Source organism: Cuculus canorus, chromosome 3 (genome assembly GCF_017976375.1).
Source record: "Cuculus canorus isolate bCucCan1 chromosome 3, bCucCan1.pri, whole genome shotgun sequence".
Classification (NCBI taxonomy): domain Eukaryota; kingdom Metazoa; phylum Chordata; class Aves; order Cuculiformes; family Cuculidae; genus Cuculus; species Cuculus canorus.
The window spans coordinates 55548073-55566252 of record NC_071403.1 but is presented as its reverse complement, the minus strand read 5'-3'; the positions used below and the strand labels follow the sequence as shown (position 1 = coordinate 55566252).

At 35.9% G+C, this 18180-nt stretch overlaps 1 protein-coding gene across 2 annotated transcripts in view; it reads left to right on the top strand.

The window, feature by feature from the left end:
* The window catches only part of PRKN (parkin RBR E3 ubiquitin protein ligase), a 722467-nt gene that overhangs the window by 233154 nt on the left and 471133 nt on the right, over positions 1 to 18180 (top strand). For both annotated transcript variants that reach the window (XM_054062010.1, XM_054062009.1), the window contains exon 3: positions 6071 to 6311. In XM_054062010.1, coding sequence (XP_053917985.1) covers positions 6071 to 6311 — 241 coding nt within the window. The remainder of the gene's footprint in view (positions 1 to 6070; positions 6312 to 18180) is intronic.

Here is an 18180-nt window from a genome sequence, read left to right as displayed (position 1 = left end):
ATGGCTCAAAAGAATGTTAATATTGTACCTGTATCTTTTATTTTAGGTAATCTCTACTTTCAAGTTCATTAATATTTCAGCTTCTTCTCCCAATGTAATATATTTTTTTTTTCTTTCTGATCACAGGATGAAAATAGTGTTGTTCTTCCAATTGATTTCCTTTCTGTGTCTGCTGCTTTTGAGACGTGGTCTCTGTCCTTGGGTTGTGAGAGGGTTAGAGCACTAGCAGAGTATGGTTTGTTTGGCTTACTTTCCTCTCTTCTGGGAACTTCATATGTTTTGGGTTTTTTTATTATTTTATTTTATTTTATTTTTATTTTTTTGTTTGTTTGTTTTGTTTAGGAGGTTACCTTTAATGTCTCTTTACACTATCCACAGGAAAAGAATTTTCCAATAAAGTTGCTGTGTCATCAGCACTTTTACCTGTGTCCTACTGGTCTAAAGAGATGTATTGTGCTACATGTACTCTGGAGAGCTATTTAATTATTTCTTGCATTCTGCAGATTAATGAGACAAAAATGTTCCCCTCAGTTTCCCATCTGATATTGAAGTGCAGCACAGTTAACAAAAAGCCTAACTGGAAAACCAGTATTTTCATTCTTGGTGATCATTCCTAGATATTTAAAATACCTCTTCTTGAACATTTTCCTTGTGTGAATCTCTTACTGAGTAGCATCAGGCAGTCTATTATGTGCTTAATGTAAATAGGCATCAATTAGGCAAACTGTTATTGTTTCCACTGTATAAGCCCTAGGGATTCATGGGCAAAGATGTGGATCTCCAGATAAGAGGAAAAGTTTGAACTAGATCTTAGGCAGTGGAGTGTGAACAAACTGTTTTTTGAGTCTGGTGGGCAAATAAAAAAACCCAAATGATAAAAAAACCCAACTGTTAGTGTGATGAATGAGTTTTTTAGATAAAGCTTTTATTTAAATAAAAGTGCAATTTAAGAGTTCTACTATAATGTCATGCTGTTACTGCAGAGGGGATATATATGAGGGTTATATGTATTTGTAGCCAAAGAATTGTATGTGCATACCTGATACCCTGCGTCACTTAGCTAAGATTTCAAAGCTTCAGAACACTTATCCTCAATTCACTTCCTTTTCCCATCTGGGCATTCAGCATGGGTTCACTCTGGAGTTCAAATCTGAGGTTTTGCTAAGCAGGCCTCAGGCATCAAGATCCTATAAAATAAATAATTTAATAGTGGGATATAGTCGACTCTGGGGAGACCAACTCTGCAGAAGGGCTGACACTGCAAAGAGGGGCTGGCATAAACCAAGAAATCCTTGGGCAATTTTTCACGATGAGACTGGTGAGGCACTGATACAGGTTGCCCAGGGAAGCTGTGGATGCCCCCACCCTGGAAGTGTTCAAGACCAGGTTGGATGGGGCCTTGGGCAGCCTGATCTAGTGGGATGTCCTTGCCCGTGGCAGGGGAGTTGGAACTGGATGATCTTTAAGGTCTCTTCCAACTCAAACTATTCTAAGATTCTATGATTCTATGAATTCTGCCCTTACAGACTATTTACCTGCTCATCACACGATGGTTTGTTTCAGTAGTAATTTGGTTTATTTCAGTAGTAATTTTGGCGTCTGGGTTCTTCTTATTCCTCATTGGAATCCTTTGCTGTCTTTCAGACAGGTCCTTATTTTGTCTTGGTGCAACTGGTGCTGATTATCTGTATCCTTGAAGCCTCTGTATTTTCCTGTTTTCATTGACTCTGGGGGCCGTGTTTTGACTGAATATGTTGTATGCACTGGGAAAGCTTTTAACTGAAAATTCCCAGCTTGTGGCCTGGTGCTTCAAGTCTTAATACTCGTGATAAGAAAGCTAAGCAAACAGCATACAAACCCATGCTATACTATAGCTCCAAATTATTTATTCCACTTAAAATGTTACTTATTTACACTGAGCAACTAATACCTATTAAAAAGGAGAATTGCCTGGTGTGCAGTCTGACTGCTATGCAAGGAGGATTTAAATGGGGTATGTCATTGACAAAAGATCTCATTTCTTCCAGGAGCACCCATGAGAGGTATCCCAGCACTAGGGGAGATCATCACTATGCAGCCACACTGCCCAGCAGGGAGAGCTCAAAGAAAACTCTTATATTAATGGGATAAAAGTGGTTGACTTGTAGTCAGATTGCATATAATAGAGCTATGCACAAGGCTTCATATTGATGTTTGCCGTGTCACTCTTCTCTGTTTGGGTTTCTTATGGGAGTTCTTGGCCCAGCTGCAGGCAGGCCTTTACCTCCCCTGAAATCTGAAACAGACTGCTGCTGGTTTGGTTAAAAGAGGTGGGTAGAATGCATCTGTCACAGGTGGCAAACATGAAATGAAAATATTTGAAGGCAAAACACTACAAGAAATGAGCTTCTTTTACATGCAAATCCAAGTCTGTGAATACAAACTAATCTCTGCTCTGCTGTTTGCATTGTTTGTTTTTTGGTTGTTTTTGTTTTTTTTTTTTAATAAAGCATCTAAAAGTGTATTGCACTTCAGAAAATATAATATGAACTCTAGTGGACTATGTATCTCTTCTTTCAATATTGATGTTACTATCAAAATATGTTGTCAAGCAGAAATCTGTCAGAACAAAAGGGTTTCAGAGTTACTGAAATATAGTCAACTTTTCCCTCTTCGTAATTTAGCTCAGTCTCCCGAAGTGACCTTCTAGTTAGCCAACAGCTGGCAGCACCAAAGAGTATTGTGTTATTCACTCAGGATGTGCTGATTCAGCCCTGTGAAATCAGCCCTGTGAAATTTAACTTCAGAAAAAAATATGAAAGCAAAACTTTTGAATGAAAAAGCTTTTAATTTCATCTGCTATGAATTTGTTTTTCCAAGTTGACCAAAACCCATTCTCTGTAAGAACCAGTCCTTAGTACTGGGTTTCATGACTTCTGTGTCTTCTCAGCTCCCTTTTCCTACTGCAAGGAGATACTTCATAATCTACAATATATACACTTGCAGTATTTCCCTTTGGAATACGGATCACAGGCATTAATTTGGATCAACAGATAAGACAAGACAATATCTCTAGGATCATTAATAATAGATATTCTCTAAAGAAATGCTTCCTGAGGCATAAAACAAATACATGAAGAAAATGAAAATGACATTGACATAAACAATTGTATCTTAGATTTGTGTTACAATAGTAACCTAAGGCAAAACCTGAACATATACAGAAATAGTTCGAATTCTACTTCTTTTCTTAGAGGAAAAAAACCCTGCAGACCTATGAAATCTAGTTGGCTGTAAAGCATTAGACACCCTAATTCTGGCAACTATTTGATGGTGTTCTCATCCAGGTCTCTTCACAATTACGATATGATCACAAACTTTTTACTTTTTTCCCCTTGTACTGTTTTCTCAGTTTTCTTGCAAAGCTTCAAAATGAAACTTCCTTTAAACGTAAGTCAAATTCAATTCCAGTGTAGTCAGAAACAACATTACAGAACTGAGATTTCATGTTTATTACTGCTCAGGGACTTCCATATCAAATATAGTCAGTATACAAATCAAAGGATGTCGTTTGGTTTTCATAGCTGCTGTCTTTGAAAGCTTATTCTGGGATCTGCTTATTAAGCTCTCCTGTGTCTATGACCTACATTATCATCATCAGTAGTGATGGTCGGTGTTCCAAAGTTCATTTTTATTTTTGATAAAGAGATGCAAGAAACGTAAGATATAACATGTTCACCTACTATTCTAAAGTGAAAACTTCTATTAAGTGAAATCCAGCAATACAGTATTGCTATGGTCATAGGGATGCAGGTGTAAATTTTACACCTTTTTTTTTGAGTTTGTAGTTCCTGACACTGTTGGAGAGAGAACAGTACATAAGTACATAAGATGGGACTTCATTTTGTTGGCCCTTCCCTTTTTTCTAAGCTAACCACATAACCTCCGTCCCACAAAAAAAAATTCTGGAAGGAAACCTGTACTTTTTAGAGATCAATCAATTTAAACCACGCATCTAAGTTTGTACAGCAGTCAAGATAAAGCAAGACTGGTGCAGGGTCCTTTCAGTTGGTTTAAGCAGTCCTTGCCGTCCCTCTTATTCTGTCTTCTGCAGCATTGCTACAATGTGACTGTAGCATAACATCACGCTGTGAACTGATTCAGGGACCTCATGCAAACTTTAAAAAGAAACAAATTGAAAAGGATAGTAGGTGGTGAAAAAAAAAAAAAAGACAAGACAGGGACTGCTTAAGGAAGTAAAACTGCCAGAAGTGTTGCTCATTAAAACATGTTTTGACTAATTGACAGTTGATTACAGGTTTCCAAGATTGTGAGGTTTTTTATGTACTTGTGTACCTATTTCCCTTTGTAATTCCACCTGTAACTGCGCAATATCGCTTTTGAGCTCCTCATTAATCTAGATTCTTAATTTCATTATTAATTTCTCTTTGCTTATTACATTCGATAATATTTTGCAATATTCTTAGTTCAAAGAGTTTTAGAGTGACAGCTGTGTTTCTGATTTTGTGTTAATGAATGAAATTATTAAGCTCTTTACATGGACCTTGTTAAAATATTGTGAGCAACAAGTTGTACATAAAAAGGAGACCTTTAATATTAATGTAACATTTTAAAGTTGAAATCTACTAAATGCTTTGTTTGACTATTAAGATTGCATCATCCATGCTCTGGCAAATCTCTGCTGCTTCACTAAAGAGAGAGTTCAATTTGAAAAAAACAAAAGCAAATCAAATTTTTGTCTTTTAGAACTGTGTTACATAAGAAAGAAAGAGTGGAGAGGGAGGTACTGAGAAATAATGCAAGAGAGTGAAGGGAAACCACTGAACAGTAGTGAGACCACGTGGTAGAAGAAAGTGAGTAGTATAGTAACAAGGGTATAAAAAAACTCTAAAATATCTTCAAAGAAGTCTTTTACAATTAAAACTGCATGTAATAATTGCAGATACAAACAGAAAAAAAAAAAGATATTCTGTAGATACTGAGACAAATGGGAAATTCAGACTTCTTTGTGTTGGTTGATGTTTCTATATGGTTCATTTGTGACACTGGAGAACTAAATACAGGTCTCCAGGAGGTATTACCCAGAAAAAACAATTTTTGTCGCAAGTTGTGCTGTGGGAACTTCAATACAAATCTTTCTTGAAAGCCCTTCATTAATGATAGGTCATCTAAAACCTGTCATCTCTAGTTCTGAGGTAGTATTTTGTTTTGCTATTCTGTATTAGGAAAACACTAAACAAAATGTGAATTCTATCCTGATTTATCGTGGATGAACTTTTCATAAGGTCTTTATTCAGCCTGCTGCTTTTCTGAGCCATAAGATCTGGAGAGGTTGTCTGACAGTCACTTTTGATGAGAGCTGAGAAAGAAGTACTTACGTATATGTGAGACTTCTTGACATAAAAAGGGTAGTAATCCTTTTGTTTTACTAGCCACCTGTAGCAGTCATGAGATCTTTTACAACCTTTCTCTAATTCTGAAGTCAACAAATGTCGTCTTTGGAAAGAACAGGAAACTCAGACTGAGTCTGCATCTAAAGCCAGATTTAGACTGAAAATTAGATTAGGGACAAGAAATAACTACCAGTCTTCATCAGTAGCATCATCCTCCCTACTTTAGTTATTGAAGATACGTTGGAGTATCTTGGTCATGAAGTCTCTGCAATTGTCAAATTTGACCCTAAACTGCTGCATAAAGAGTTGCTATCAGCATTATATGTGCAAAGGCATATTAAGTATTGGATATTCTTAGCAGTTGATTTAGTAGTGTTCTCTGTGGAGTTTTTCCTTTGTGCCAATAAACCAGACTTATTTAGAGCTGTTGGCTCTGATCCACCATTTCCTTGTTAAATGTTTTGAATTTGTAAGTGTTATGACCTTTTTGCCAATGCAAGTAATCCTAATTCCAGCAATTTACACTTGTCACTTTGCTTTAAACTCCATTACTGCACACTGAAATTCTAACCAAAATGGCTTGGAGACCATTTAACAAATAACAAATTGGAGATAGAGGGATTTTTTCCCTTATGTCACAAGTGATTATTTACTGGGATTTTGGTTTTGTGTTGCAGAACTGTGACCTGGCCCAGCAAAGTATTGTTCATATTGTTCAGAGTCCACAAAAGAACAGTCAGAACAAGGATGAGACAAAAGGTAACCATGGTGGAGGTAGTCTAAAAGCCTTGGAAAGAGAACCTGAAAGTCTAACTCGTGTAGATCTCAGCACCAGCATCCTCCCATCACTCTCTGCAGGACTGGCTGTTATTCTGGATACTACAAACCCCAGCATTTCTCATCCCTCTGAAAACTCAGGTAAATAAGTCATTTAGTACATTTCAGTACACAGACCTGAACATTTACCTGTTTCTATCTTAGGGTGAACAGTTCCATACCACGAAAAAAAAAAAAAAATCGCCAACATATGGTTTGTTTTAATAACTAAGCTGTATTAAGATGTGATAAGCATCTAATGTGTCTTCTAGCAAAGTAATTTTGCTTTGTGGATAAATGGAGTAATTTCATGTGTTTATTGTGTTGTTCCTGCCTCTAACTTGAATTATGCTAATAGTTTTACAAATTATTATAAACTGGCAAAAAAAACCAGAGATCTACAAGAAGGCAAGAAATAATCTCTGTAAAATTTGACATTACAGAAGTTCCTTTAACTAGAACGTTGGGCAGCTTATGGATTGCAAATGCCTTTAATTCCCAACCCATTGTATTGTTTTCATACCCATGTATTTTGTATAAAGTATTCACATACAATAGAATTATTATTTACAAAAACATAGCTGGCACAAAATTTTATGATGATTCATACCATGGATTTTAGTAGTTCTTCATACAACAAATTATTACTGAGAATCTTTTCTCTTCACGAAAAATCATTTGAGGCACAAGTTAAGTTACTGCAAAAGGGTTGTGCTGTAACATTTAAAATTGTTCATGAGAGAGAAGCTGAAGTCAGAAAAAAATTGTAAGAATCTTTTAGCTATTACCTGATTCTTCTCAGAGTAACCTTCTCTTCATGCAGAGTCTTGCTAACCCTTACTGACAGCAGTGTTTGTTCCCAGAGAAGAGACATCATTCTATGCAACAGCAGATGTCATGATTTGTCATAGTAGTCCATCAGAGATGTCTTTTTAGAAAAAATAGTACAAAAATACCTTTCATACACAATATAGAAGATAATACCAAACATATAGCTTCTGAGTATAGAACATAATTTGTGAATGAGACAGAGATGCCTCTGAGATTGACTTGACTACAGAAATTATCACACTTAACAAATTTGCTACTAAAACAGTAAAAATAACAGCTAGAGAGTTTCTTAAGTAACTCATGTAGAAAATACACAGTTCATGGCAGAGTCACAGAAGTATGCCACAACTTACTTGGTCAGCCTCTCACTGCCAGCTGATGATGAATGAGTGCAGTTTAGGAACAAATTAGTACCCAGCTTAATGATCCATGTCTCCCAATCTGAATGAAAAATGAGATGAGGGGTGCATGCCGATTTAAATCTGGTAAACTAGGGAGAGGGTTTCAGGATGGTCTTACTGTGAAAAGCAAAGCAATGAGCTTTATAATACTACTCCATATTTATTTTTTTCACTGTACAGGATATGTAGAGGGCTTTAATATTTGTGCTGGACTTTAGTGAATATTTTACATGTGTGTAAGGCCTTTTAAAATTTGTCATGTGATATATTTTTCCACAGACTGCAAACTCTGTGAAGTCAAGTACAAAGTGATAGTTGTCTTCTATTGCAGTGAATATTTTCATGGCAGAATGACAGCAATACAAAAAATGCATTGAGAATATATGTGGACTAGTTTTGTCTGTGATTAAGTCAAACAGATTTTTTTATCATAAAAAAAAAAAAAAGCCAGTCTAATGACTGACAGTTCTGCCTGGAAGGATGTTAGTTGCAAGTACTTTTAAAAAGCCTGTTATCTTCTCCTTGGCTTGTTTCAACTCTCACTGTGAAAACTTGTCCTTGTGACTGTTCAGCCGCATCACTTTTGTTTAATATGGGGGAATTTTTAGGGTTTGGTCTGGATTAATTTGTAATCACATAATTCACTGAGTGAAGAATCAGAAAATAAAAATAATCCAGCGAGATAAAAAGAAAACAAAAAAAAAGATTAATGCAGAGATCAGTTTTCCAATCAACTTTACTGTTTAGCAAGGATTTTCTTTAGAAATGAGTAATAGTAGTGGGAATGAGTGGCTGAAGGCTGCATATGCCACCAATATCACTTGAAATTATCAAGTTGTTGTCTTAGAAGGTGGGACGTTGTTGCAATGATCAGTCTACAGTAGAAGCCTATACAATACAACAACTGTGAGTGAGAGGACAAATTTAAACTTACAGTTTATAGGCAAGGGATTCATTAATTGATTATTGCTTAGCCTAACATCCTGCACAGCTATTCCATGATTGTAGCAGTAAACACTAAGAAGCTTCATCTCTTTCTGATGCCTAAGATATTTCAATTTGTTACTGCAGAATGCTGACCCTGTGTCCCTGCCCTGCTTTTGTTTTGTTTGTCTTCTTTCGAATTTTGAGGAAAAAGGTTTTACGCCTGAAAAGCTTTCACAAAAGCTTTTGCAGCATTTAACTGCAAAAGTAGTTTTTCATGTACTGACTTGAATACTTGGAGGTCAAACTGTAGAGTTCTACCATACTACCAAGGACAGAAATAATTCTTGTTAAATTGTACTGCTATTATATAAGTAATGTACTTAAGTAGTATAAACTGCTGCACTTGATCAGACAAAACCCCTCATAGCCTGGCATCCTGTCTCCACTAAGGGACGTTGTTTAGTCCTTGAGGAAGAGCATCATAGGACATTCTTCTCCCAGCTCACCCTCACTTCAGTGGCACTCTTGACTGGTCTTGAGAACCATCTTAGTTACATTGTGTTGTTAATGTGCAATGCACATTTGTCCATGAGAAATTCAGAAGTTTGAAAGTCATTATTAACAGGCTGAAAAAGGCATGAAAATGGATCTAAATAATCTCTGTATCAAAGACTTCCATTTTTCCTCTCTTTGCAGGCAAATGTAATAGAAATGCCTTTTTTTTAGAAATTTTTTTTTCTAAAGCATCTATTTGCTACATAACAGCTTGCATGATTTCTAATGAACATGTGAAAGGATCTCAGCATGGGACTTTCATCCTTCTTCACCTCTACCTAATTTACAATCTGTCCACTTGCATATTAGTAAATATGTGTGTAGGGTGAAGGAATTTTTGCCTGAGAAACAGTGACTTTGAAAAACATAAGGGTTTCTATGGCTCATCAGCTGAATATGAGAATGCATCATTATATGAGGTCAAGAAAGATAATATGATCTTTGGAAATATAAACAGAAAACAGAGTGGAAAGTGTTTTCCTCTGCTTTTGACAGCTGCATAACTAAAACTGGAATATAATGTACCATTTTGATGTCTAAACTTCAGGAAAGCTGCTGAAAAACCTATTAGAAGGTTCAGGAGAAGAGTCACAGAATCATACATAAGTGCAGGTCATGATTGGCTTATATATGTTGACATAATCTTGTGGCATTTATGGGAGTGGAAATTTGGTAACAGGCAAGTCATAGATCTTACAAGCTATTTGGGGATTTAAGCTTTCATTGTCTGTAAACGGAAAGTCATCAAATGTAAATACCACACAAACATTTTAACTTACCAGGAAATCAGCTACCAATGCAAGTTATTCTGGTTTAAGAATCCTCCATATTTGGCCATTTAAAAATAAATATAGGACATATTTCTGAAACATATATCCAGCAACAAAGATTGGACTTCAACCTAGAAGTAGTATGGATTGTGCTAGGCAGGAGGTCAGACTACAGAATCACATTACTTCCCTTTCTGAGTGTATTTATCAGGTAAACATGTCAAGCAAATTTGTAATCACAGAAAAAAACCCAAGATAGTTTGACAGCATCTGTTTTCTCTAAGCTGATATTAGTGCTGTTACGTATTTAATTCCCAATTTAATCAATTATCAACTGCTTTATTATTTTGTCTTAAGATGTGTCCATAATTACTCACATCCTTTTCTTTACAACTTTTAAAAGGCACTCATCTGATCAGTTCCCTGGTGTATCCTGATGTTCTTCAGCTAGGCTTTTAAAAATGCTTACATGCAAGTTGTCTCTGCCACCTTATCTTTCCTTGTTCCTCTTTTCAGAAAAGAGAAGGTACTGCTGTATATTGACTTAGGTGTGCCAAGCTGTAAATTCTAGTAAAAAGAGGTACTGATTCTTTTCCACCTAGTTAGAAAATACTTTACCAAAATTTAACATACAAGTATGTTAAAACTTCCTGTACTTAAAAATAAAACAACTATGAGTTAGGGTATGTAAAACTGTCCAAATTGACAAAACCTCAGTATTGTCAGTGCTTAAAAGCATAAAGTGATGAGCTGTTTCCCAGTATATTTAAGAGTCTGATATGTAAAATATGTAGGCAAAAACTTTTAGAAGGGGAAGCCACAATTTAGGGTTTGGGTAGTCAGAACTGTGCATACTTCTGAGACAAGCTGTGATGAATTTATAAAGAAGAAAAGCAATTTAACTTGAGATAGAGCTGGCAATGTATAAATACATTTTTGAGTAGTATTCTGTTGTTTGGGTGTTAAAACTCCTGTGCTTTGTAATTTAAATTACATTTTATTATGATATTTTTAATAAAAAAGCCTAAAATGCTGAGAATTTTTATGTCAGGCTTATTTGAAGTAAGAGTAAACTAAGCTCCTGAAGTATTTTAAATTTTCTTCACATTTTTGTGACTACCAGTATGAAGATAAGTACAACTGCAGCTTTTCTTTATCCTCATTTTGAGAATGCCATCAAAATGTGAGCATTGATCCATCCAAAATGGCCTCCAGTGCTGCAAGAGCATCTATGTTGATATTCTGAGATAAAAAGCTCAGTAAGTGTTCAGCAACTGCACCGGAGAAAAATAAGACGATAATGAACTTATTTTCCCATGACTTAATTTTGCTTTCCTGTGTCACAAAACCAAATACTTAAGAATTTACTGTTCCTTAGAAACGAGAAAAAGTATCCTTAACTTTTCTCTCCTGTAATTTTGCTGTGTTTTTACATGGGAAATTAATCAGTATAAAGATTTTATTTTTCCCTTGGCATCTGTACAAATCATTTGTGGATTAATTATAGCATAAATTAATTAATTAAAAGTACTTTTTAGGTCCACGGTATTGTAAATCAGTAGTTTGAAGAGGCGAAATCAGTATTCTGTGAAAACTGCAACTGCATTTATTAATTAGGTTCTTTTTCCCAGAGTTATCAAAATTTTGCTCTCAAAACAAATGATCATGACCTTTGTTAAATTTCCTGAAATATTAATACATCATTTAATGGTGGTTATATGGTTCTTATGGCAGTTACTTTTGCAGGACATTAATTTGAATAAGATTCTTACTACAGTACAAGAAAAAGTAATACATTACTTAACATGCAACCAAAGTATTACTTCACGAGACACATTCAAGCAACTACTTATGTTACTATACTATTGTTTGATTTGGTGCACTGACACTTTGCTTTTGTATTAGGATTAAACCAGTTTTAATGTAAATGAAAATGCGTTATACAACATTTGTTATTTATTTCAGATTTTTAATAATGCATTATTTTACAAATGTTTAAATGTAAAATCCAGTATCAAATTGAGGATCAAACTATATCCAAAAAAAAGGAAGGTATTAATTTACTTTTTTAGGTAAGCAGAATGAAATACCAACTCAGCAATTCTATGCTAGTCCTGATTTTGGCAAATACTTTCTGGGAAGCATGCCTGAGCTTGTCTTCATCATACATTGTATAGATTTACTGGATGTAGAATTCTGTTATAAATTTTAAAACAAAACTTTACAAAATTCCTGGATCAACACCACACTTTGTGTGAGTGTTTAGTTCCTGGATATTGTTATTCACTATTACTATGCATTCATTACATACACAAAACTGTTAGACTTTAAGCGTTAGACCTTTTATCCTAAATTTACTGTGAACGTACAATACGACAGAGCTGATGCTATATGTGTCGGTGTCACAGATGCGTTGTAGTTCCAGAAACTGAGTTGATTAGGCCTGAGAGCTCTTTGACAATAGGAACTGTAACAAAAGTAGCCCTGTCTTCCTTCTTCTCTGTCTTTCCTTTTCTTGTTTGTTATTTTTATATTATTTGCCCCTGTTCCAAAAGAGAGTCTCCTTTGTGCGTCTTACTGATTCTATTGGGTTTTAGTATTGCCAGTTCCACTTTGTAGGCATTTCATACCTGCAAGATATTCTACCTGCTTGCAGTCCCTCATTCTTGTTTTGTTTTACAACCTTTTGTGACTTGAATGAGAACTTCTTGAAAGTTTTAAATGTTTCCAAGCTTTTTGGTGAATGTTGTATGGCAGAAGATCTTGAACTGTGATCCATGTTTGAAGTATTTATTGATGATCCACTGAGATAACAGCCACAGTGCTCTATCTCCACTTGTTTTCAGCAGCTAACATATGTTACAGTTGTAGAATTATTTAGCTCGGAAAAGACCCTTAAGATCACTGAGTTGAACTGTAAACCATTGCTGCCAAATCCACCACTAAACTGTGTTCCTAAGTGCCACATCTACAGAACTTTTAAATACCTCCTGGGGTGGTGATTCTACCACTTCCCTGGGCAGCCTTTTCATGTCAGTATATGTAAAATTATCCCTCTTTATTAGTTGCTTTAGCCTTTTATATTGTTTGTAGAGGCAAGGTAAGGGGTGTCCATAAGACAATGCTTCTTGTTGAAGCTTAGTGGTATATTTTTTTAAACAATATTCTGTGTTTCAATGCACAGCATAAGAGGGTTTTTCTGGATACAAGTAACATCTCAACCACTAATGAACTATTCTACAAGATTAAACCAATTTTCTCTCTCAATCTAGTTATTTTCCTCTTTTAATACTTACCTGTTTTGTATCCAATACTTCAGAGAAAGAAAACTTTCTTACTATATAAAATTATATTTAGAGAAAAAGTATTCCTTTCTTTGCACATAATCACCTCTGTCTGATTATGCTTTATATGTGCTGTCTGGATAAGCTGCAAGAACAGTGGTATTCTCTAATCTGACCTTCATTGAAATGACACTTCCTGAACAGTCTCCTGTGTGAATTCAAGGGTTAATTGGAGAGCATAGGGAGAGTTTTCAGTCCACTAATTAACTGTTGCTAAGTCTGTGAAAATTGCTTTTGAAATAGAGAAGCTTAAGAAAAATATTCTGGTTATTTTGCTTCCAGTAAGGTTATGAAAATTTGTCATTACAGCGTCCTTGGGAGTTTGCTCTTATGTATATTGTATCTTCCATTAGGGTTATTAACCCTTGGCAACTCACAACTGCAATACTTTCAAATTCTATATATAAAAATTTATATCCCCTCTTCACCTTCCAGCAACAGCAAAAAGTGATTTTATAAGACATTAGCATAATGGAACCTTTTCAATAAAATGATAAATTGAGCCCATTTCAGAAAACAGAACGCACACTTGATAATTTATTGCAGTCAGTGCCATGCCGGAGACCTCATTCTTATCATATGCTTTTAACACTGATGAGAATGGTGCCATTTCCCCACACTTTGCATGTCTGTGAAATTCATTTGAGAGGAGAAATGTTCTTTTCTAATAGAGCCAAAAGCACTTATGGGAATGCTCATCTTTACATGACGTAATTATCTCTTGTGTCTAATTACTTTATTGTTTCTAAAGGCCCTTTCATGTTAATTGAAGCTGGTAACATTTGCTAACTTCCCTGTGTCAAGGGGTGGGGTGGGAACACTGTTGTGTCTTTGGAATGTATTTTGATTGTTTATGGGTAACAGCATGGATGGGCTTTCTTCTGCAAACATGGCACTTCCATCATTATGCTACTAAGTGGAGGTGGCATTTGCAGGTGGAAAATGTTCTGTGTTGATTAAATAAAACTATACATAATATGTTTTCCAAAATATTTGTTGGTATTAATTGATTACTGATGCCACAGGGGAAAATAGAGGAAAGTAATGGGTAGGAAACAGCTCTTATCTGTGAAAACACTACAATGGAGATGTAGTGTGTTTCTTTTTTATCAGAAAGTGTCCAATTATGACGCATGACTAAGAAGAATGCTTTGTTTAAATATCATAGAATAATTGAAGAGTTTGGTTTGGAAGGGACCTTAAAGATCATCTAGCTCCAACCCCCCTGCCATGGGCAGAGACATTCCACTAGGTCAGGCTGCCCAAGGACCCATCCAACCTGGCCTTGAACAACTCCAGCGGTGGGGCATCCACAGCTTCCCTGGGCAACCTGTGCCAGTTTCTCACAACTCTCATTGTGAAGAAATTCTTCCTTATGTCTAGTCTAAATCTGCCTCTCTCCAGTTTATACCCATTGCCCCTAGTCCTGTCACTACAAGCTTTTGAAACAGTCCCTCCCCAGCTTTCTTGCAGGTCGTTTTCAGATACTGGAAGGTCACTATAAGATCTTCTTGGAGCCGTTTCTTCTCCAGGCTGAATAACACCAATTCTCTCTGTCCTTGTATGGGAGGTGCTCCAGCCATCTGATCATCTTTGTGGCCCTCCTCTGGACCAGTCTTAAAGCATCAGTTGTTGCTACTGTGCAGCTTAGCGCTTGCACTACATGGTCTCTGCAATGAACTCTTACCACTTGAAATGACATAAGAGACATAGTCTTCTCTCATATCACGTGCCTGAGATTCATTAATATAATTGGGAGTTCTGTGCACACAGCAAAGGCATTGGGAGAACAGACTTATTAGAAAGGCTTGATCTACAGAAAGTAATTACGTGGAACAGATAGTTTAATAAATTCAGTTGATACTAGAAAATAAGAAATAGACATAGAAAACACATCCTGCTATCTCTTTATAAAGACAAATAGCTTCAATGGGACTAAATTTGAACTTCTGTGAAAGGTAAAGAGAGTTGCATTTGGCAGGGGAAGACAGGTTTTCTGATGGTTTTTTTTTTTTTTTAAGAAAATAATGTCTGTGGTGGGAAAATGGGCAGTCAATTCAAAAGATCTAACTCATTTTCACAAAAAAAGCAGAATTAAAGTCAGTGCCTGCTCATGCATTGCTCTGCCAAAAAGTTGTTAGATTTTTCCCATCCGCTTTGACTCTCTGAAAGTTTCACATTTCCACTGCTGCCTGGGTGATTTCTGTTAGAGATGCCAAGGAAATGGCATTCATGTCCATTCAGGCTTCTCTTCAGAAACTGTCAACAAGGATTTGTTATTTTATTCATCTTTTGTATCTTTGTTTTTATTTTCTTTCTGTTTGTTTGTTTCTTTCTTTTAGAGATTATCTAACCATAGGAACTGAGATTCTGTATCAGCTTTATGTGGATTTCCAAAAATCCTTATTCCCCTGCTCTGAGGTACATTGAACCTTTTGCTTAAAACTTCCTCATCCTCACACATTCTTCATGAGACAACACTGCCTACATTATGCACAGCAAGTAAGACTTTTTCCAGTTGGAACAGAATAAAGATCCATGCTGATCAAACAACTATTGTCCTTGTTATTAAATATTTGCTACAAGCTTCGAAAATGTTATTCTATGGAATCTATTGGCACCTGCCAGAAAATTGAATTTAGGATTACAGCATCTGTGATCAAAATATCAAATTGGCAAGGGAAAAAAAAAAAAAAAAAGAGAGAATAAAATATCTTCCTTGATCTGCCTTTCACTTATGAAGCAGAATGATGCAATGACCTACAAGTGAAGCTGTCTGGAATATTTCTGAGCTGGAATACATGTGCTGTGGCACCATCTTTTGTACAGCTACTATATCAGAGTCACAGTTTCCCTAGTTGGGTATCTGGGGTCTGGAAATCCCTATTTAATAGTTAACCTTAAGATTCAAAATTAGCATTTTTCAATTTTTCAGTAGTTCAAAAAACAAGCTTATCTGTGCTGTTGGCATCTGCATGGGTATTCAGTCTTAGATCTTTGACCTTGAGAACATGTCAGATTCTTATTGAGCAGTTATATCCAACTGCTGCCATAACTGATATTTGAAGATGGATTATTCAGATCTAGTTTTGATAGTCTATATACCTGTAATGATTTCTCATTTCTGGAGTAGAATGTCTGTTACTAAACTTCTACTTAAAATGCAAGCATATCTAGGGCGCGTGTCTGTGTGATATGCACGTGTGTGTGTGTCTGTGTGTCTGTGTGTGTATATATATTATACTCAGTAAAACAAAGATTAAAAAATCAAAGGTGACAGCTGCATCCTGGAGCAAAGCATCCCAGAGTATTACAAGAGACACAATGTTTGCTGAGCGCCAGTGCTCTTTTTCCAAGCTTCCATGATGCCTTCCTGGTGCAATAGTTGGTTCTGTGGTGTTTGACATTTAGCTGTCAAAACACAGGGACAAAGAAAAAGGAAGAAATAGGTGGCTGTGAGGATATGGACTTAAGGTTCAGTGAAGGAGGGTCAGCAGGATATCATGCCTCAGACTGAGCCTTTTCACCATGTACAGTGTACATCGAGGTCAGCTTCATGCAACACTGCATGACTTAATAAGGTTTTTATGGTAAACCCTGATATCCTGGTTTCTAGTGCTGCCTGACATTAGTTTATTGCATATTTGATGTGAAGGTGGTTTAACAGAAGTTATAACTGGTTGTTGAGCAACCAGATTATCTGGATCCCTGATCCCATCATTTGTTCACCACCACCTTAGCTTTATCACACAATAAATACTCAGTATGTATTACTGGAAAAAAGCTTCAGCCAGTATGAATCACTTGGTTTCTGGTTTAAAGCTATACCACTTGGCAACTGAGTTTTTATCTACTGCAACTCTTCTCAACTTCCACAAATTATTTTTGAATTAGGTAAATCAAATGTCAATAGTGTTTTAAATAAAATATGAACTGTTGGTATGGCCAGATGAAGACATTGATTAACATTATCAGGGACTTTCCCTAAGCAGATTTCAGTTGTCTTGAAAAGAATGTTGTGCTTATGCTAGTAATGATGAAAGAAATTTAAAGATAGTGTACATGCGGTATCAAAATGGTATAATAGTTGATGAATCAGGTAATATCTTCTACTGAGAAGTCCCGTGGGGCCTACTTATTACTGTATTCTCATCTGATCATAGGTTTGCATTAAAGGGAAAAGTGGTAATCAAGGAGTTATACTTACAGATATCTAGTTACAAACTTAATCTTAAGTATTAAATCATCAGACCATACCTTTCAAGAGAGAAGCCATTGTATTCCTCCACGATAGTGATGTGTTTTCCTTTTTTTATGAAGATGATCAAGCCAACAGGTTTTCTAACTGGAGATCTCTTGAATGGTCTCCCCAAAGTTCAGTGTGGAGTTGATGTGATGTGAAGCCCAAAGCTCTCATAAATAGAAACATGTGTCTTGGTAAAGCCAGGGAATTCAGTATGTGGTTATGTACCATCACTTCACTGCAGGGAATTTTTAGATGTGATGAGGCCACTGTAAGAATTGCAAGGGTAGGACTAGTCTGTATCACTGTTTCAAAAACTGAGAATATTATTTCCATGCTTCTTATCAAATAACTGTTGTAGTTACTCAGCAGGCTCTACCTGTAAACATGCAATGAAGGTTGCTCCCTCCCAGCTAACCTGTGGACAGGGAATTCTGTTAGGTAATGCAGGACTAGAAAAGCTTTGAGGTTCAAGGTCTTAGGGCTCAGTTACAAATGCACTCTATCTCACTTTCAGTCTTTCCTTCTTTTCATGAAACACATTGTTTTGTTAGGAGGAATTGAAATCTGTGCATATGTAATAATTGAACATTCTAGTAAGTGTTACCTTAAATAATTATACAAAAGTGATGCAATGACCTTATTATTATGTTGTAGCAATACAGCATGGCAAAGTGCCATTTTTACACAATTTCCATTGTTCTGGGCAAGTCTTTAAAAGAATAATCGCTTAAGGATTTTCCTCAAAATGCTACTTTTAATAAAATAATGTTACCCACATCATTAAATAGCGAATTTTGGAAACTAAATAGTTCAGTTTTGAAGTATTGGTAGTGATATTTTCTCTCTGTAGTGAAAAATGTTGTATCAACTGAGTTATAGATACATTTCCTGAGCTGT